The 21465-nt window shown below is 39.3% G+C and overlaps 4 protein-coding genes across 6 annotated transcripts in view; 2 read left to right on the top strand and 2 right to left on the bottom strand.

The window, feature by feature from the left end:
- Positions 1-1178, bottom strand: part of LOC139149401 (DNA mismatch repair protein Msh6-like) — a 30558-nt gene extending 29380 nt beyond the window's left edge. Inside the window, exon 1 of one of the 2 annotated variants that reach the window (XM_070721143.1) lies at positions 1036-1178. The gene's annotated coding sequence lies outside the window, so the exon portion shown is untranslated. The remainder of the gene's footprint in view (positions 1-1035) is intronic. The other variant, XM_070721144.1, reaches the window with a different exon arrangement.
- LOC139149404 (rRNA-processing protein FCF1 homolog) lies at positions 1159-7183 on the top strand. The gene is made up of 5 exons (XM_070721148.1): positions 1159-1239; positions 1326-1393; positions 3859-4079; positions 5974-6229; positions 6877-7183. The coding sequence occupies exons 1-5, from the start codon at positions 1237-1239 to the stop codon at positions 6923-6925; spliced, it is 597 nt and encodes a 198-aa protein (XP_070577249.1). The 5' UTR covers positions 1159-1236; the 3' UTR covers positions 6926-7183.
- LOC139149403 (tubulin-folding cofactor B-like) lies at positions 7050-14656 on the bottom strand. Its single transcript, XM_070721147.1, has 6 exons — positions 14367-14656; positions 12889-13032; positions 11897-11990; positions 10204-10407; positions 8060-8132; positions 7050-7868 (listed from the first exon to the last, which is right to left on the bottom strand). Exons 1-6 carry the CDS (start codon positions 14481-14483, stop codon positions 7751-7753), a joined length of 750 nt encoding a protein of 249 aa, XP_070577248.1. The 5' UTR covers positions 14484-14656; the 3' UTR covers positions 7050-7750.
- A 197-nt stretch (positions 14657-14853) lies between these two features.
- On the top strand, positions 14854-20659 carry LOC139149402 (leucine-rich repeat protein 1-like). Of its 2 annotated transcripts, none has more exons than XM_070721145.1 (6): positions 14854-14977; positions 17634-17832; positions 18539-18637; positions 18885-19609; positions 20012-20102; positions 20378-20659. In XM_070721145.1, the coding sequence occupies exons 2-6, from the start codon at positions 17650-17652 to the stop codon at positions 20543-20545; spliced, it is 1266 nt and encodes a 421-aa protein (XP_070577246.1). In that variant the 5' UTR covers positions 14854-14977; positions 17634-17649; the 3' UTR covers positions 20546-20659. The 2 variants fall into 2 exon arrangements, with proteins under 2 accessions (XP_070577246.1, XP_070577247.1); XM_070721146.1 differs by lacking the exon at positions 14854-14977 and adding an exon at positions 15393-15511.
- The last annotated feature ends 806 nt before the right edge of the window (positions 20660-21465 follow it).

Genomic DNA, 21465 nt, shown 5'->3' with positions numbered 1-21465 from the left:
CGAGCGACTGTGTCTCAGACGTGCAGATTTCCCTGTAAGAAGACTGAAAAATATTGTTAGGGGAGATTAGTTAGACAGATAAGTATGATTTCTTTAGGGTCCAATTGACTTGGGTTGGGGGTCCAATTGACTTGGGTTGGGGGTCCAATTGACTTGGGTTGGGGGTCCAATTGACTTGGGGTTGGGGTCCAATTGACTTTGGTAGGGGTCCAATTGACTTGGGTCCAAATGACCAGGGGTCCAAATGACCGGTTACCGGAGAGAGTATCATCCCAATGAACCACAGGTATGGATTTTGAAGAGCTTGCCAGGAAATGTGACAGAAATGAAAGAATCTAATGGCAGACAATTGCCTGGGTAGTCTGCCAAAACAACTGATCAATTATTCATTGGTAGAGTACATTAGAGCATATTGACAGTGGGGGGGGGGGGGGGAGACCTCTACTTAGTACTTAGTTAGAGAGCAGAGACCCACGTACACACCAAATGCTACATATTTACTGCATTTGGTCGTACTGATTTATCACTACTGAAGACTCAATACTATACTTCACTAATCTTGTCGTTTATTGGGTTTGGAATTTGTTCAAACACGTCGATCGCGTTCTATAAACATTGGGCGTGCGTTGGGCATCGGTGTTTCTGGGAGCCGCCATTACCGGAAGTTGGTAATCACATCAAGACGCCTTGTCCAAGGGTGCGCTTATTTTCACCTCTACAGGGCCATCGGCATTGTAGCGCTACTGGTGAGCGAAGTCGCAAAAACCAAAAATCACCGACCGTCTCACCGTAGCGCTACAATTTTGCAGCTAGGGATGGAGATGATGAGCGAGACATAGCAGATAACGCTGACGCGATCATTCAAATGGAATCCACGACTTGCAAAACAGCGAAACAACTTACAACTATGTCAGCAACTGTCTTCACATTGCGCCCAATACATGAAAGGCACATAAGAAAACAATAATACAGTACTTTTCCACAAACATTGGCATGTAAATCTATGTCAATATCTTACTGATAGTGATAGCTTACCAGTGGGTGACAAGGGAAGAACTATACCTGTTGGCCGTGCCGTGGCATAGTTTGCAGAGTTTGCAGCAATATATTCTCTGGTCGACCGAGGGTGCTCTTCGTACTCCAACTGTCCAACTGTCCGTACGCGTAGTTTGACCTTTAACCGTTGCGTGGGAATCTCGGTGTAGTTGAGAAGGCGAGACTTGAACGAGATCCAAGATGGTGGGTATTGAGAACTACGAAATGTCTCATTTACACGATCAGAATTTCATCAGTTACGTCTATAATTGCTTCTGCTTGATTTACAGGGTAAGGACAAGAGGGCGAGAAAGTATGCGGTTATGAAACGTATGATATCCATGAGAGACCAAAGAATGTGAGTAGCAACGTTGTACTAATATTTCCGTACTATTGCAGGTTTGATATAGATGTGAGGCAACAACACAGCAAGAGTACACACGTGGGCATGTGATTGTGTGAATTACATGTTGTCTGTGAATCAGGGCCTCTACAAACCAGGTCTCGCTCTTATCACCTGTATATTGTTGAGCGTGGTAATTTTGGTAGATTTCAAAAGTCTTGAGAATATTTACGCAAAAAGCACACCGAGCGAGTGTGTTCCCGGCGTTATACGGCCTCCACCGCCACCACAGCCCTGCAACGGTCTATGGAGATGACTGGGGACTCTACGGTCCGGATCCGGACTGCAACGAAAACACGGTTTTTTTGACCGAAATTCTGCTCTATCTGGGCAAAATCCTTTCCCTGCCTACCTTTACCTCCTAACCGACCCCAGAAAAGATGCGATTAACTTCTAACGTCCAAAACCGCTCGTTTTCTGAAACATATCGTACTGTTTACCCATGGAGATCGCCATTTTGAATCTCGCTGCAGAGTCCCCAGTTTCTCCATAGACCGTTGCAGGGCTGTGGTGGAGGCCGTATAACGCCGGGAACACAGAGACCTGTACGCAGGGCTAGTATACCACGAGATTTTGACCAGTTCACGACATATATGCACAAGCGATAGCGAGTGCATATGAAGTGAACTGGTCAAAATCTAGTGGTATACCGTCGCTGGGTGTGATTTATTGCTATTATATCATAACAGTATATTGAAATTATGGCGCGCAATGTCATAAACGGATTTTTGCCCAAGCTGAGAGCTCGCTCGTATGCCAGCTGTGGTATATCGCCAATATACCATGGTTCTTTTCGCGTCTCGACCAATCAGATCGCTGTATTTGCACCATCAATATACTGGTATGATATAATACCGAAAAATGTCCCAAATACCGAACACTACTACCCTTACTAGTTGGGTACCAGTCAACTTGCAGCTATTCCAACCCACCCAGAACCAATTCACCCAATTCCAACTCGCCCGATACCAACTCGCCCGATTCCAACCCGCCCAATACCAACTCGCCCGATACTATTTTGCAATTTTATGAGTACCTGGTACGTATAAAAAGTTTATTTCTAACAACAAATATTTCTAACATTGAGAACCACAGGTGCGGGCTTGAAATATGTGCCAACACGGAAAAGTTTCTATTTGCGAATTTCACGTTTTGCAAATCTCTTGAAAGAATAAATTTCGTTCGGCTTCTTAATCTTTACGTTTAGGCAAAGTTGCTGCAGTTACTGGCTCATGTCTTTAGGAACAGCAGGACTGTCTTGCAAGTTACTGGCCTGGCATGAAAATAGCTGGCCTCGGGCCATCGGGTTAGCGTACACGGAATCTACAACTACTAGTACATCTCAAACAACGGGCGAGTTGGCATTTGGCGAGTCGGAATCGGGCTAGTTGGTATCGGGCAAGTTGGAATCGGGCGAGTTGGTATCGGGCAAGTTGGAATCGGGCTAGTTGGTATCGGGCAAGTTGGTATCGGGCAAGTTGGCATCGGGCTAGTTGGTATCGGGCAAGTTGGTATCGGGCGAGTTGGAATCAGGCGAGTTGGTTCTGGGCAGGTTGGAAAAGGTGTGTAATTCTTACTAGTTCACCCATACCTGCAAAATTGTTGGGCGAAGGTGAGGCGGTTGGTGAATTTTGGTTTTTGCGACCTCGCTCACCAGTAGCGCTACAATGCTGATGGCCCTGTAGGGTTCAAAATAAGCGCATCCCACTGGACGAGGCGTGTTGATGTGAAATGCTACATATTTACTGCATTTGGTCGTACCTTTTTATCACTACTGAAGACTAAACACTGTACTACACTAACCTTGTCGTTTTATGGGGTTTTGAATTTGTTCAAACACGTCAATCGTGTTCCAGAAACATTGAGCGTGGGGCATCCAGTCTTGCAGTGGAGATATGGTGTATTAGATCTTGAGATCCAGTAAAACAGGTTTCACAGACTGATGTTTAGAGGAGACTAACAGTTTGAGCTTGCCACTTTCCCTTTGTATACACATACATGCCGTAAATGGTAATACTCTGTTAAGTGTGATCCATACTCACTCTGTGACTTTCCAGGTACTGCAGAGTGGAAAGGAAACTAAACTGAGATCAAACACTATACCGATTTTATAAATAATATTAGGATTTCGTAATTACTAATATATATTTTGCCGGGATTTTAAGTGCCTTTTTGATTTGCTGGCTTTGTACCATCAAATTGGTGCCAGTTGCTTCATGAGAGAGTGAGGTCGGGTCCATTGGGGTGCCAGGTTCTCTCAATAACATCTGAAATCAAATGGTATGGCTTCTATTGGCAACAGTAATGCTGTAATGTAACATATCAAAAAACAAAACAAATGACAGGAAACTTTTATTAGGATGGTCTTTTAGTGCAGGTAACTAGTTCAATTGAAAATGTGTCTTGATGTCATATTGCAGAAAGGAAAGTGAACGACGGAAAGCCAAACCGAAAAAAAAACAAGCAGATGGGACAATAGTTGAAAGAGAAGTTCCTCAATATTCATCAGCTCTTTTCTTCAAGTACAATACTCAGCTTGGACCACCTTATCACATCCTGATCGATACCAACTTTATCAATTTCTCCATCAAAAATAAAATTGATGTAGTTCAAGGAATGATGGACTGTCTTTATGCAAAGTGTAAGAATTTTTATTTACTTCTTTGTAGCTGTTATTACATAGCGATGCTGTAGCGTATCAATCACGCCTAGGTCAAGGGACAGCACCACAGAACCGTTGCAAGCCACCCCTTGGACTATTTTAGTAGTTTACTTCGACACTGATTGGTGTCGCTGATTTGGCTCACAAAATAAAAAATGTATAAGTTTTTGAATAAATCAACTTGTACCCGCTTTTTCATTGACTATGTACAACTTGCTCAGTACTCCAGCTAGCTACCTCAACAATAAGAACAAGTATTTACAAGCATTTTCCTGTGAGCTGTTGACGGACTCTGCAATGTTTGCTCCCTCGTGTAAAATGTAGAGTGCATACATTGGAGGTCAAAAGTTCAAATTCGAGCAGAAACCAATAAAGGATAAACAGTTGAAAATACATGTTGTCACAGTCAAGATAGGTATCAGGAGTAGGAGATGAGGTGTTGATAGTCAGGGATAAAGTAGGTACAGGTTAATTTATTCAAAGATTAACAAATTTTGTTATTTTGTTAGCTAAATCAGCGACACCTATCGGTGTAGCAGTAAACTACAAAAAAGGTCTATTGTGTGGCTGGCAGGGTTCTGTGGCGCTGACCTTTGACCCGAGCATGATTGATACTGCACAGCACTGCTGCATAATCACTGCTAATTTCTTTGGTTTGTTACATATATTAACATAAGGAATTACTGGTATTACCAATCATTTATTGTAAGCATTTCTCATGTCTGACTTTTATGAAAATAGCTTAGTACAGTGCGTGAAAAGCACATTGTAGGGGTGGGCGGGATATAAATGGAAGCAAGATGACAGCGACGCTAATTATGTGCAAGATACCTCCGACCAAGCAACATGGGGAGGGAGCTCCAGAAAATCTAGCTTTCTGAGATTGTTTCGATAAAAAAGTTACAAAGGCCAATGTTGTCTTCATTGTAAATACATCAACGCATGACTATAGTGTGTAGTTTGGAATCTGACACACTTCATACCTACTTTTTTCTTTAGATTTTGTTTGAAAAGTTAGATGAGAAACGATCGCTTGTGCATTGTAAATCGCTGTCAGTCGAATGGTTGTGCAAACCACAGCGTGAATCTCCAGATATCTCTTTAATAATAATTGGTGTTTGCTGTGTAAAACAGATCGAAACAATGTTGGGCTCCTTTCTGCTTACACTCAGCAGTCGACTATAGTAGTTGCTATTATGTCCATGCTATGACCATATGATGCAGTGTCACAGAAAATATTTGTAGAAAAATGTAATGTTTGGTGTATTGTTTTAAAATTGGTATATTCTTTCAAGTTGATCTAGTGCTATCCAGTGGGAAGTTGTGAGAATCATATCCTCACAATGGCGCAATTCAACATTATTTTTTGGACTGTCAGAGTGCATTGAAAAGTTATAGTTTTTGCTGTGAATATTATTCACTGGATCATTATCCATATCTTACTTTGAAAGGTTACTTTTAGATTTAACAATACAGACTTTAGATCTGGAGAGCAATTTCGGCCATATAAGATTGAGTGCTTTCTAGGACCACCCTCAATTCCTGATTGCCGATACTGAATGTTTGGTATCCGATTTCTTTTGCCATAGACAATAGATGCAAGACACCAAAGGTACTAAACAGTAATATATGTAGACAGTGATAAATCAAATGTAACACTGAAGCTGACCCTTGTTAGGCAGAGTAGATACCAATCTGAAAACTTGTGATTCTGGTCTGCCGCTTCAGGCATGTCATCTGTGATTCCTGTGATGTTCATAACTTGTAGAGTGATTAAGCAATACAAATGATTTTGCTGTGCAGTGCGTGTAGAAACATTTACTGGATCGTAAACCATACGAACTCACTGCCTGCACTGTTATTTTCCTTTCAGGTATACCAAGTATAACAGACTGTGTTATGGGTGAAATTGAGAAATTAGGCCAGAAATTTAGAATAGCATTACGTATTGCAAAAGACCCAAGGTTTGAGCGGTTACCCTGTACACACACAGGTATCTATGCAGATGACTGCCTTGTACAAAGGGTCACACAGCACAAATGTTACATTGTGGCAACTTGTGACAGAGATTTCAGGAGAAGAATACGGAAAGTCCCTGGTGTACCTATCATGTATATTTCACAACACAGGTGAGCGCATGCCAGGTGGTCCAGCCATCTCCATCTAATGAAGTACTGGCAATTGTTTGCAAAGTTCAACTTCACATTGACTTACATACATAAAATTGCGATTACATTTGTAAAATAACATTTTTTGGATTTTAAGTTTTTGTTCACTTTTAGCAGTAAATAAGTATGATGAGAATATTAAATACAAATTTTCATTGGTTTGAAAATAAGTGTATGTATGCATACCAGACATTTGATGCTGCCTCGGCTCAATATCAAGGCAAATTGCATAGTCCAAAGCAGGGCTACCAATATTGCTGCATATTATTGTGAAGTAGTGCTTTTGTTACCTATATTAAACTGGTGTGAAAAAATAATTAAACAAGATAACTGGTTAAAATAGGAAGAAGTGCCTCGTAAGTTTTGTAAACCCTTAGAAAGGACGGACATGTTGTGGACAAAGTAGAGTTCTTTATTGTGTAGTTGAAATTTTCCACAAGTGCATTCAGTGGTTTCCTTGTACAATTTAACTACCGGTATGAAGAATGCAGAACCTTACTTTCTCAGATTTTTCGTGTTGTTTCTGTGAAAACTATTTGTCTTGCCATACCAAATGTGAAGTAAATAATAGTATATATCTTTCTAACATATTAGTCATTTTTTTGCAGATACACAATAGAAAGAATGCCAGATGCATTTGGAGCTCCAAAAGTGTAGTAGTGCAGTGGAGCCTGGACATCGAAGAAAACAACTGGTGGATCATGTGGACGTTTGTATCATGAAAGGACAGGAGGACAGCTTGTACAACGTTGTGCTGAACAGAGAAGACTACACAGGAATGTTACAAAAAAAATGACTATTTATTTGTCAAGAAAGGCATGATGAACAATATACACAAGTAATTTCATGTTCCATTCATTAACTTGTAAATAAATTGACATTTTGCAAAATAAAAATACCAAGCTAACTCAAAAATATCAAATATTTTTGTTACTGCACATTCTCCCCTATAAAGGATGGCAGACTTTATCATGATAAAGGTAGATACAACCAATTGTCTGTTATACAACCAATTGTCTGTTAGACTGTTATGCGAACACTTTTCTAGGTTTCTCAGTGAATAGCAGCATTGCATGTGAAGGGCAGATTTTGCACATCAAAATCTTTTCCTATCAAATTTGATGATGGAAAAGGGAAAATCAACTTACTAAAATCCCTATTATCTAATTGAATTGAAACTGAATTATGTCGCCTTCAGGCACTGCTGCACCTCATGAAAGAATTCTACATTCGTTACAGTACACGATTCATACACTTTCTGTGCTGAAGTTGGATTTCTCATCTCCATATGACAGTAACAGCTAGCAGTCAGCACAGTAAGCTCTCCACATGCTCTCCCAATACCGGTCTATTCACCTGACATGGTCATTTGCATATTGAAACATCAAACTTTCACATCAGGACCAAAGGGCATATGCAGCCCTACGACTGGTAGCCAAACTGAACAACAAATTGATAAAAGTTTTATTATACTTGTTTCAATTACATTTCATCATCCAGTCCCAAATCGTCTTCTGGGAAGTCCCCAACTGTCACAAACTCTGGCTTGTTAAAACCTCCATACTTGTCTTGACATTCAAAGTACCGTTTGCCTTTCACACTGGAAAAGAATTGGCACAGAAATAGTAAATGGAGGACAAAGGTCTGTGTATTTGTACAAATGTTGGGTGTGTACCTATTGCTCAGATGTACACTCAATAATGAAGATAGGTTTGTGTTAATGAAGGAGTGCCTCTGGTAAAATGTATCAATTGTTAATGTGGACAATCACAGACACAGTTCTAAACATACCTGCCGTCATTCTTGCCAACTGGTTCATCGTACTTAACGCCAACCCAATAACCCGATGCAAAATCTGTTGTACCTGTGAATGAAAGAGGTTTGACTTTAGTTCATCCATTGGTAACTGACAAACAAAATATATACACATCACATGTCACATACAACATATATGGAAACATCAACAGAAGATCCAGTTATATGCGCAAGGACTGAAGGGAAGGAAAGACACATAAGCTGGCATTCTCATTCCATATAAGGACAACTTTCTCTGATTCCTTGATGTGACCTTATGTTAGACTGCTTTTCATGAAAAATAACATCAACTGATGGCACAGTCCCCACATGGCAGGAGTGTGGTGGCACTGGAAAAGGTAACAAAGTTATAGGTTTGTAGATGAGAAAATCTGTTGTCTAAGAGAAATTAGCATGATGGCAGGAAAACACAGTATTACAGAGGTTATGAGTGGGAATTATTTTGTGACTGTATGGAACAGGTGAAATAGTAAATCTTATAGATGCCATATCAGGGCTCGGAATTAGCGGTGGTCTTGCGTCAAATGACCACCATTTTTCCACCCTTGACCTCCAAATTCTGTAACTGGTGGTCATTTTGACCACCATGGAAAAAAGTTAGTATTTCAGCAGTTGCCAGTTTGTCTGATGGTGAGGGTACCGTTTCATCAATCCAACATTGCAAGAGGCCTTGAAGAAATTGCCACACATAACGTTTCGTTCCTTTTTATGGCGCAGGGCCTTCACAGGTGCTAATAAACTAAATATCATTTTGTAACATTTATGCAAATATTTCTCGCAACGGAAAAAAAACAATTTCAACATCCTTCTACTTATCATTACAAAACATTGGACAACGCAGCGATAACTTTTGAACTCTGGCAAGTACAAAAATATGATTGCACGATAGACAACATGAACAAATTGTGCCACCTATTTGCATGTTATTTGGGTTCCAATAAAGCACGAGTCTGTAGCTGAGAAATTGTTGGCAAAATCAGTTTTTATCCAACATAGGTATTATTATTTTTATCCACTGTACAAACATGTACATTTTGGGTGCAGCCATGTTCAAAGACTCCCACCATAACATTGACCTCTCTTTTCTTGAATACTAAAAGCCTGATAATATGATTCAGTTCAAAAAAATACTGACTACCAGTTTCCTTAAAATGACCACCAAATTTAAAATGTGGTGGTCAAAATGACTACCAGGATAAAATGTTAATTTCGAGCCCTGCATATGATGAGGCCAAATGGGCAACGTCATGGAAGCTATTATTCACTTTGTTGGCTGAAACTTTCATTCAAAACACTGATTCAGCTATGTTGAGGTGTTTTAATGGTGACAATTAAGTAATCTGAACAAGAGATTGTGAACACATGGGTATAGACATGATCATGTGTTGTGTGTTGCATTGACTTGTGAAAATGGATTGAGATTCATGTACAGATTCAGGATGATTCATCACAAATTCCAAGTTCTGCATATTTAATTGTGTAATAAATAATTTCACTTGCATATATGTAAGTCATAGTGTGCTGTCTTTGTACCAAGTTTAAGAGAAATGGGTCAAGGAATGTTTGATACAGCTTATGAACAAGAAAAATATCAACAAAATGGCCATATGGTGGTCAAATTGCATCGCATCACGCAATGCTTTGATGTACATGTCTCAGTCATATTGTGTTGTCCTTGCACCAGCTTTGGATGATATCAGTCAGGGCACATCCGCATGATGGCTATAGACATGAACAATGCACACAAATTGGCTGCCTGGTGGCCATATTGGATAGTATCACAAAACCAATCAAGATGCATGTGCATGCTATAGTGTATTATCCTTGTACCAAGTTTCAAAGGAATCAGCCTGAGCATGTCTGAAATATCTGCGTGGACAGATGCAAGCATGCACGCCACCCAATCTACAAGTCACCTGGGACTAAAAAGACATCTGAAACTCTTAATCTCCACTTCAACCTTGCCAAGCAGTATGCAACCAACTCAGCACCCTGTCATGCAGATGTACAACTCTCAAGTTGATAAAAACTCTTTGAATCAACAAACTTGCTTGCATTGATATACATCCCCCTCAATCGATTCTGCACAGAGAAATCTTTAACCCCCAGTTGATACTCACCAACAAACATGACTGTGCCTCTTTTCACCGGTGGTGCTTTGGGATTATTGACCTCACATCGTGATCCTACCGATATTTTTTCAGCCAGAGTCTTCTCTTGTTCTAACTTTGCTTGTTTCTCCTTTTCAAGTCTTTCTTTTTCTTCTGGACTAACTTCTTGGAATTGCCCCATTTTATGCTTCTTTTTAAATGCTAAAACAGAATCTGGAGAATCAAATATGCAAAGGTTATAATTTTCAGGATCTGCTATATAGACTAGGAATAACCTGCTACCTGTCTGCCTGGGATAGGTACAATTCTTGCAAGGCAGGTAACATTTTACAGTTACTTGCCAAATCTGGTTATGGACAGGGGAAATAATTTCTAATGTTTGGATTTTTGACAGCGGAGGCAAGGTATATAGATATACTGTTTGCTAAATGTTTGCCAGATTAATGTCTGATGAACATCTGATTGTTATAATCCATAAATTTCCTACACTGTAACATAAACCAGTATTACTATTTTACCTTCAGTCTCTTGATGAGTTTACAGTTTAAATAATCCTAGGTATAATCATAAAATTTGGGTTCACTGTATTAGGATAACAATCAAGTGCTAAAACATGGCATTATCAAATAAGATAGTATCTTATCTAACTAGCACTCACAGAATGATGATATTGCAACCAAATGAGCTGGAGACAACAATGATTTTGTTCTGATAAATTCCACTACCAATATTCGTCTTGTCTTTATATATGCTATCATCATACTGACTTAAACATATTGAACTTGGAGTCTATACATGACTGTAAGGGCCCGTCGATAATAAAAGCTGACGCATGACAAACATATTTCTTTTGTTTAGGGGGAGGGTTTAAAAGCTCATTTCGTTTTGTGTGCGTCAAAATGGCATAAGGATTTTCTATTGTTTTTGAAGTGCAACTTTGCAGCGAGAACGCAATACTACCTAAATGTTCATCGAGAACAGAATGACCACAAATAGGGAGACAGAAAAGACAACGAAAAGACATAAATGTGAAATAAAAACTTGTATGCTTTTACAACATGAAACATGTATATCAAACATTTTCCTACGTGCACAACACATTAAAATGCTCTGTGTCTTAAAAAGTGAAACGCATAAAGTGGAGGTTGTACTTCCAGTATTTTTTTCATGGGCGTGTAGATCAAAGGGTGCACGGGGGTTTATCAGAAACGGCATCATAATACAAAATTGATTTCACATAAGAACTTTCGTTTTGAGGGGGGAGGGAGCCGGGGTTTCAAATAAAACGAAGGAATTATGTTTCTTGTGTGTCAGCTTTTATTATCGACGGCCCCTAATGTAAGTACCTTATTTTTTAAATTTTTTGCAAGTGAAACTTTTTTGAGAAGTTTTGATTTTTTGGTGGCAACATTGTTGCAAATTATAAATATTTCTCTGGAAGTAAAAGAGTTCTTTTGTTGGCTGTGGACAGGCAAAGCAGAAGTGCTTAACATTTGATAATTCAGCAGAAAATTACTTGTTATGCACAAAACAATGAACAATGATCATCATATCAGTGAAGTGTTATATGACCACCTGTTGTCATTTGCATCCCTCTGTCTAGTATGAGTTGGCCTAATCTTGCTATTTTCAAGTGTGGTAAGACTGATGCATTAGCACTTGAGGGGTGCATGGGAACATATAGTTAGTGATGCTACCCTACCTGTTCTCTTTGAATACTCATCTTTAGAAATTTCAAATTTCTCAACCTTGGACACATCTTCAAACTCTCCGGCTTTCTGTGTAGGGTCAATGACCTGAGTAATGTAGACAAAGTATGTAAAGTAAGTACTACATCGGTTTTGCATTTCATCACATTAAATATAATGACACGTGTTATTTCAATGAAGCATCTCTTGCTGCGTTGTAATTAGATCCACCATTCTATTTGAACATTTGTGAATTGCATGTTATCATCTATTGTGTGGGACTACCCACCGTCTTCCGTTATGACTATTACCAACATTTTATGTTGTATGATTGGTTATTACAGAAAACATTAACTGCAATTTCTTTCCTATCAGAATAAATATTTATGAAGGTTTCTACATTGAGCAGATGTATTTTATTGATTCTTTTCCCTTTTTTATGATCTTGTTTTATCCGTATTATTACTCAGTCACGTCAAGTTCAATATAGATCATACTTGGAAGGATGATTACAGATGCTCTTACAAATAATGAAATGTAAAAAGAGGCGTGTTCAACTCATACAATAGATTACATGCAGTCAGCATCATTGTATTGTTACTTATAGTCTTTGCCTTAGACAGTAAATTTGCCTTCTCAGAGGGGCATCAAATTTACTGACGTACAAAAATTAAGCTTGTGGCTATTTCATATGTCATAGCTGTGGGTCCATAGCTGTGGTGTTTTTGACTTTTACCATTTTAACCCCCACCACCACAAATCAAAACCAGCCCATAAAAGGGAGGAATCTCATCTGAAAACACCACAGCTATGGACCCACAACTACATTTGTCACACCCTATTTGAGCGCAGGCACACTGGAATGTGTAGATAGGTTACTTCATTTGGATATTGTGAAAGTTGTTAGAGCCTGACATCACTCATGAACATCATGTAGTGTGATGTAAACAGTGACAAAGGAAAAAATATGTCATATATTGCATCTGGATGAGGCTTTTGTACTTACATGTAATCTCATGCCATCATCTATAGGATACGATCCAAGCAGGGCTGAATCATCCGATAAACTTGCTACTTGTTTGTCATTTTTATCAAATGCCTGAATCTGCATTGCTGCAGCACTGCATCCTGTTATCAGCTCTAATTTTCCCTAAAAATGTACAACAATTTCTAAATGATTATCTCTTTGATGTAATCAAATGAAAATTGAAATAACATTCATGAAACGTAAACTGATCGGACAAATAATGATATACAAAAAAGCAAATTAATGATGTATATGAATAAAAACCTTTTCATCCATAGTTGATTAGTGTAAAAAAAGTACACCCATATATATGTACATAATTAATGTACATTGTATGTACATAAGGGAGCGTTCAGTTTTTACGGCTGGGGGGGGCCCGGCAAAATCTTGTCGCCGGTGTTCAAAAAAATATAGACCCCCCCTGCATTTTTCGTGAAAAAAAGATGACCCCCCCTTTGTCAGACGAAAAAAATATGACCCCCCCCCCCCCCCCCCCCCCCCCCCCCCCCCCCCCCCCCCGCTTAAAAATAACTAAAACCCATACGTCAAATTTACCCGCATGGTTTGGATTTGAACTCCGGTAGCCGCGCACTTTATTCGTGTAGCAGAGATGCCAGTGCACAAACTTCTCAGCCACATCCATTGAAACGTCTGTTATTAGGACGACTGTAAGCAATTTTTAACTTCATTTCAATAGACAACTCATGTCCATGGACATTGTATAAAGTAAACCTTATTGGAGTGGTTCGCCAAAGGCAGCCCTCCGGTTAAGAGGGTCATGGGCCATTACGTAAAGTCAACTTTATTCTAGTGGCCACCAGTACCACCGTAAAGAGGGTCGATCATGGCTATTGCATAAAGTAGACTTTACTGGACAGGGCTGCTGAAGGCGCACGGCCATTAAGATTGCCGTGGGGTATTACATAAAGTCAATTTATTGGAGTGGGCCGCCGCAGGCGGCCGCCGGTAAAGAGGGTGATCATGGCCATTGCATGAAGTAAACCTAATTGGAGTGGGCCGCCAAGGCGTCTGCCTGTTAAGAGGGTCATGGGTAATACATAATGTATATTTATTGTAGTGGGCCGCCGAAGGCGGCCCGCCGGTAAAGAGGGTCGATCATGGCAATGGCATAAAGTGAACTTTATTGTTGGTATTATGTTTATGAAAATGTGGTGACCCCCCCTTTCTTACCAGTGAAAAAGCGATGACCCCCCCTTTGCGGATTCCAAATTTTGATGACCCCCCCCCTGGATTTTGCCGGGCCCCCCCGGCCGTAAAAACTGAACGGTACCTAATTAAAACTGAAATTCGTGTTTGTGGACATGACTTCACATGTAGAGTAAGGTTGTACAGCAATAAGCCTAATCGGCTGGTTTTTTCCATACAAAATGAAATTTTGGTAAGCTACAGACGTCTTGTTTGAGTATATTTCAAACTTACGAAAATCAGACGCTCACCTTCAGCTCGCCAATGGTGATATCTTTTTGGAATCTTCTCTCGGAAGCGAATGATGTCAGGGAGCTTGTGATTTGAACCGTTACCTGTGATTGCGTTATAACTGCGAATTCTGCCATTTTGCGGCAACTTTATGAACCTAACCTAGCTGTGATGTTTTCTTGAGAACCAAGAATTTGAGTAGATAACCGTTCAAGAAATGTCAATGAATTTACTTCACGTATCAACATGTACACACATCACACTCGACTCGTACTCGATGAGTCAACTCGTCACCTAGTCACCTTGAGTTGAAGGGTCGTATGTTGACCTCTGCTCCGTTTACATTACGAAAGTTGAAGGTGATAATTATTGACAATATTCTAGCTATGAATTAAGCAATTTTTAGTTAGTTATATTGTTTCCAATAAAATCATTTGTTGGTAAAAAGGGCTAAAAAGTACAAAATATCGATACTTCTCGCCATCCACAAAACTTTAACGTCATATCCGTTGGGTCGCGCAACTGGCGTTGATTGGTGAAAATGTTGTCACCTGATCAAAGCAGCAAATGGCGGGACAATACAATGTTTTGTCTCAACATTCGCAAGCCTAAAACAATTCGTGATTCCAAGGTAAGGAAAATTCTTATATTGGCTCACCCTACCAACGTGGACTTGCCAGCGTAGCTACTACCTGTACTAGCGGCGGTCGGCTCACTGTACGCTAATGTACTGTGATTGCAATCATGGGCTTTTCGTTTTCGTTTGGTGACTGCAGAGCGGGTCCTACTAGTACTATTATTACTAATTACTGCCCGTGACTGCCCGTAGCTGCCCGAGGAGTAAGTAGGCCAAATTTCGCCCAATTTTAACACTAAGCCAATAGGTTGAACTTATATCATGCCCAGCCAACCAAAAATATCATTGATTTTGTGTTTTCTGTAGCGATTTTAGAGCCCGAAAGGCGCCGGGCTTTCAACCAGAAAGACGTCCCCATCTTGATTGAGAGATCATACCATCAGTGCAAGGGGTGGTACGCTGTCAGGCTGTACGCGCTGGGCGAGGTTATTGTGCCACCTCTCGGACTGAATGATCACAGTATCAAGCTGGCGACGTCCTTCAAGCCTGGCGTCTTCCGTGTTCCAAAACTGCCGGAGAAAACATCAGGTTAACGCCAAATCAATGATATTTTTGGTTGGCTGGGCATGATGTAAACTGAACCTATTGGCCTAGTGTTAAAATGGGCGTAATGTGGCCCACTTTTTCCTCGGGCAGTTCTCGGGCAGTCCTCAGGCAGCTACGGGCAGTCACGGGCAGTAATTAGTAGGACCGTGCAGAGCAGTGAGTGCCATGCCACTAGCACTGTCACTGAGTCAGTGCATTGTACTATCACTCAGTGTCATGCAAAACATTCATTTTCACTTCGCAGACAAATCTAATTTAGAGAAGCAGCTGTGGCAGGGATGCAAAATTACGACACGTAGGACTTGAGAGGGTCTGAGGGAGGCCTGTCAAGGTGGTCATTTTATCAAACAGTACATACATTTAGGCTGCGTTCACAAACACTTCGGGGGGGGGGATTTCAAGGGTATGTTGGGTCATTTGAAGAGATTTGGGTACTTAAAGGGGGATTCGAAATTAAACTATCTCTGATTGATATGAAACGTTTTGTCTCTTTAACGGGATACAGTTGTCAGAACTGCGCTCAAAGGTCGCATGGGACACATAATGTAAACGCTGTATCCACGGTAAGATGGTGATTGATAAAAGTTAAAACACGTCTGTCATAATCTACTACATCGTATAAATTAATTGTTGCAGCTATGATGATGAGGTGCATCTAGATATCGTTCACAAAATACATTGTTTGTAAACAAGAAACTTGTACGGGCGCAGTCCAACGACCGTTTCCCTTTAAATCAAGAGTCACAAGAAACACATTGTATGGCAAAAGACACATTCTGTGCTGTGTATTTATATAAACATACAGGTACTTTCTCACACCCATAGACACCAACCCAGATCACATGGAACTGCTCCAACCTCTTTGTTCTGTGTGTCAACAGAAACATTAATTTTGTTTTTATAAAGGTTACAGTGAGATGCTTGTTCCAATGCACAATATTTAGGATTTATGAAACAGCCCAAACACAACTTTTGCAGTGTTCTCTAGCAGAGACAGGGAACCAAAAGTTTGAGCTTAAAGTTGTAAGACTTAATGGCAGCTGTTGATAACCATACTGAAAACAACTTGTGAGAACCCCTTTCCATACAATGGTACTGGAACAGTGGAATAGGCTTAAAACTGGACTTTTCATCACACTTCAGGGATTAGAACAAGAAAGTACAATAGATACACAAAACAGAAAACCACCAAATACTTAGCCAAAAGTTACAGCTATACAGTTACTCTTGGGTGATGTAAATAGCCTATTCTCACCCTCAAATATGAGTTATCACTGTAAGTGTAAGGCCAGTCAGAGTTTGAATACTAGTGTTCCATTTGTGTCTTATCCGTGTCTGGGATTTCCTTTAAATGCCTTTGTTTTTTGTTATGCACCATTAAAGGTGTTAGACTAAGATGCTTTTCAAAGAATTGTAATTGTCGTGCCATATAATTTGAGTGGTGACTTGGAGAAAAAATTGTTGACACAGATTTGAAGGGTATTGCTAAGGCTTGTCAATGCATGAATTTCAACCGGAAATCGTGTAGCGTGTTTGTTAAAGGGAGAAAAAACCAGATTTTGGAAGGTTCAGTCAGCAAAACGCTTGTCACATGACTATTATGCAAATAATGACTATGTACTGTGCACAGTTGGACTTCCCAATATCAGGGCTTTGAGAAAATATATACTTTATTGAGGTTTGGGACTTCTATAACTGAGAAAAAAATAAAAATATGAAAATGTCTCTATAAGGTATGTAGCTACCTTAAAACTATGAAGGCCTGCCAAAAAGAAATCCATGGTAATGATGTAACTGTTTCTTGTTGTCAAATGCACTTATCAAGGAGGCACTCTAACTTCATTTTTTTCAAATAAATACAAAATGTGTCCCAACTGCCATTTTAAATATTAAGTCATAGTATATTATTATAAAGTTAAAAGTTACAGAAAACTAATCAGTTTATACTGTTGTTATGGAGTGATGACCAACAGTATATACTACTGTAATATTTCTTTAAAGAATTTACCTTTGGTTAACATCAGAACACAATGTGAACATTAATTTTTGCTTTGGGAAGAGCGGAAACTTTAACTGTACTAGGCTTTTTCTTTTTTTGACTCAGAATTTAAGATAAAGATATGCGACTGACATGTGATATTGATATAGCCAGTCGGCTGTTACCATCGCAAGGGCTGGCAGGCAAGTCAAAGAGCATCAGAGCATCATTGTCTATTGGTAAGAGACCTGGCACAGATTCCAAGGAGGGAGTAATCTTTCTGTTGGTTTGCACAGCCAAAGATAAAACAGGAACAAAGTATCGGGTAAGACTTGATGAATTGGGTGTTACCCAGATAAAACCCACTCTTATGAAGAAATTAAACAAGCAGAAGTGAAAACTATTGTTAACTGTTGAAGAGTAATCAATCTTGTGGAATAGAAAATATCATGTTCCAGCAAATCAATGAAATTTGTCATTTCTGAGTATTGTACCGTGCCTAACTTTGTGTCTTCCTTGCAAACATGATATATTGTATGATGAACTCAAAAACTGATGTAATAAGAAAATCGAGGGAAATGCTTTGATTAAAAAAGTGGGGAAAATTGTCAAAATTTGCCATTTTCATGACTCTACATGACATATATTGGTATTTTCAGCAGTATGAACAACATATTTGCTCGAACGTTTATCTGCAACTGTCAACCAATTTTGTAGGATTTCCTTGGTAACTTATTCTGACGTAAGAATTTGCATTTGCACCACAGCAAAATATTGAAATTTGAACACTACATGCCACTTCAAATTTAAGGAAATAGGTCACCACAGGGTCATAAAAATTGAGTATTTTCAAAGTACTACAATGACAGATTAGGTCATCTGTATGGGTTGGCATTAGTATTAGTATTGTGTGAGCACAGTTACTATGCACAGTATTGTAAGAAGGCTTGACAGAGCAGACTTTAGCAAAGTCTTACTTCAATTTTTTGGATGTGAAATGATAGTAATTATTTATCTGATTTTCTAAATAGCTGAAAGACAATGTAGAGCAGTTCTTCACAAAGTTCATTGCTGAAGGCAAGGCTACAGTCCGACTGAAGGATCCACAACAAGACCTTAGAATCAACAAGGTAAGCATGATGAATTTGTACTTTACTATATTATTGTCTTCCAGAACTTTGCTTCATTATAAATGTTTTTAATGCCTTATATTTCAGAAACTATTCAGTTGTATGTAATCCTACGCCAGGAGTGGTTGGCCACACTTTGTTTCGTACAGACATTTCAGAGTGACATAACAACAACAGCAACAACAACAAATTAATAATAATAACAATACCAAGTAATAATAATATAAATCTGTGCTGTTCATTCCAGGCTGATCCTGTACAGTTGAAGAATTTCCTCAGTGCTATTCGGCTGGCCCACCAAAACACAGGCCTGGACAAACTGCAGTTAACACCACTCACCAAAGCAAAGACATCACAAGTTGAAAAACCTCAGACAAGAATGGTGGTTATGAAACAAAGGGACTACCCACTGACCAAAGCCTTCCCCAGCACTCTGGAATCGCTGAAAATCTCACATTGTGCGTTGACTAGGATTGAGTACAGGATACTGGGTTTGAAGAAACTGACAGTCCTAGACATGAGCCACAATCAAATTCGCACATTACCATCGTCTGTAGAACATCTTGTATCCTTAACAGAGTTGCACTTACCTTGCAATCAACTGAGCGAGTTTCCTGCCGGGCTTTGTAAAGACCCATTCAAATCAAACTTAGAAGTGCTTGATCTGAGTGAAAACAAGTTAAAAATGCTACCACCAGCCATCTGTGGGCTCGCAAACCTTGTGAATCTCAAAATTGAGAAGAACGAAATCATGAGATTACCTCAAGCCATTGGAAGATTGCAAGGATTGAAATTTCTGTGCAGCAGCCATAACCAAATCAAGACACTTCCAGCAGGGTTTATCCGATTGTCACTAGATACAATTGATTTATTTGGCAATCCATTCCTTGATGATGGCCCATCTACGGCTATGTCTCGACTGGAATTTCCAACTCTTCTTGAGCTTGCTTCAAGGATGATCAAGAGATATAGGTAATGTTTTGTGTTGTTGGCATTAAGTCCAGAAATCATAGAGTTGTGCCATGTCACTGAGAGAGTTACATCTAACAATACTACATGTATCTAAGCAAGATTGACATGGAAAAGTTTGTAAGGAATCATACATTTCGCCCCACATTGGGAAAAACTCTGGCACATACCACCTTAGGCCATAGCTGTAGTTCGAATATCTTTTTTGGGTGCAAGATGTAATCAGCAGTGGTTAAGCTGTACGAAGTGAGACTGTGAGTGATGCATGCATGGCTCAACCGTCTATGGGACATCCATATTTGTTCAGCTAAATAGCCTGACATATTGCTGTAAGAGAGAGTCTGTCAATATTTGTGATCTGCTTAGCATTTACATTTAATAATTTCCTTTCTCATTGAATTACAGACTGCCATATAATGAAAATGAAATTCCCAAACCACTTTGTGATTATCTAGATTCTGCAAAGCGGTGTCTTTGTGGAACACCATGCTTTCAGGTAAGGATTACTAGCTTTTGTGTTTCAGCATAAGACATGCTATGACATCACTGTCACATGCAACTGTTAAGAAGTGCTAACGTAAACACACTACCTTTAACAATTTTAAAAAAATTTATATTTTTTCCTAAGTAAGTTCATTATTTTGTGCCAATATTTTGAAACCAAAACCTGATGGAAGATTTGAGTCACCTTGTGCATGGCAGTGTTCATGTTTATTTACCACTTGATGTCTCCAATTCAAATGACATTTCAACACTGTTCTCCTCCTACAGTCGAGTGTTCATTATCTTGCCAGAGCAGACTTACACAGAGTGGCGAGCACAGTGATCTCTTTGGACCAGAGAGGGCGTGTACATGCTCCTATAGAAGCTTTTCTGTGCTCTCAGAGATGCCACGACAGATATCAGAACAACCCAAATGCCTTGTGGCACAAGAAGTAAAAGACAATGGACATTTTGAAATTGTTTTACTAGTTAATTGTTTTTCCCTTTCTGTGGTTTTATTTTTAACAAAAATTCTTTGTTTCAGTAATAAATAGTTTTGTTTGTTTGTAAGATCTGTCAATTCACTCACTTTTTCCCCACATCATGTCCATGATGTTGACATGCAATAGAGGCCATGAAATAATTAAAACATTGGTTGACACAAAATAAATTGTATTAAGAAAACGCCTTAGTTCTGTTTCTTTAATCACATGCAAATTCCCAAGATAGACACATACTACTGAATCTATGTTCCATAGTTTTAATGGACATTGTACATGCATCGGATAGTCAATCCTCATTCAGATTAAGTCTCGAAATGTTTTGTTGTTCAAAAACCTATCAGGCTATCATCAGCTTAGACTTCACACAGCCAACATGAAGAATTTGTGCTGGTATGAGTTCAAATCAGTCTAATATCAAATTGTAGCATCTTGAAACTGCTGTTGGAAATGAGGAGGTACCAGTAGTATTGAAGTCGAACGTAATGATTTTGTTTTGTCCACTGATCCTTTGTACACTTGTAACTTTGAGTCAGCACCATAGATGGAAAATGAAATACATACTCTACAGAACAAGATGTACCATTTGAAAACTTGTGCCATATTTCACTCAGATTATCCATTACAGTTTCATGTTCTACCACACTAACCATACCTGTGGATTGTCAACCTATCCTGTATTACCTACGGTCAAACATTGTCAACAAGGTGAATCTCCTTCCACACTGTTGATTCTATTAATATGTCAGTGTTGCAGAAGAAAATGAGCAAAACGTAATTTGTTTTGCAAACACTAGAAGACTACAATATGATTTCAATGTCATTCAAACACCAAATAATTTGAAATATAGTGAAAGTCTAGCTTATCTGCATTTT

This window comes from Ptychodera flava, chromosome 14 (assembly GCF_041260155.1).
Source record: "Ptychodera flava strain L36383 chromosome 14, AS_Pfla_20210202, whole genome shotgun sequence".
NCBI lineage: Eukaryota > Metazoa > Hemichordata > Enteropneusta > Ptychoderidae > Ptychodera > Ptychodera flava.
Note: the sequence above shows the minus strand (reverse complement) of the source record. Positions and strands in the feature narration are given on the sequence as shown.

Bases quoted from the DNA above. Each gene is read 5' to 3' on its own strand.
- LOC139149404 (XM_070721148.1), top strand. The intron at 1,394-3,858 runs GTGAGTAGCAAC...GTCATATTGCAG, and splicing joins TCCATGAGAGACCAAAGAAT to AAAGGAAAGTGAACGACGGA. The intron at 6,230-6,876 runs GTGAGCGCATGC...ATTTTTTTGCAG, and splicing joins ATGTATATTTCACAACACAG to ATACACAATAGAAAGAATGC.
- LOC139149403 (XM_070721147.1), bottom strand. From the start codon at position 14,483: ATGGCAGAATTCGCAGTTATAACGCAATCACAGGTAACGGTTCAAATC. The intron at 13,033-14,366 runs GTGAGCGTCTGA...GTACATTTTTAG, and splicing joins TCACCATTGGCGAGCTGAAG to GGAAAATTAGAGCTGATAAC. The intron at 7,869-8,059 runs GTATGTTTAGAA...ATTCTTTTCCAG, and splicing joins GTTGGCAAGAATGACGGCAG to TGTGAAAGGCAAACGGTACT.
- LOC139149402 (XM_070721145.1), top strand. From the start codon at position 17,650: ATGCGACTGACATGTGATATTGATATAGCCAGTCGGCTGTTACCATCG. The intron at 18,638-18,884 runs GTAAGCATGATG...TGTTCATTCCAG, and splicing joins AAGACCTTAGAATCAACAAG to GCTGATCCTGTACAGTTGAA. The intron at 20,103-20,377 runs GTAAGGATTACT...CTCCTCCTACAG, and splicing joins GTGGAACACCATGCTTTCAG to TCGAGTGTTCATTATCTTGC.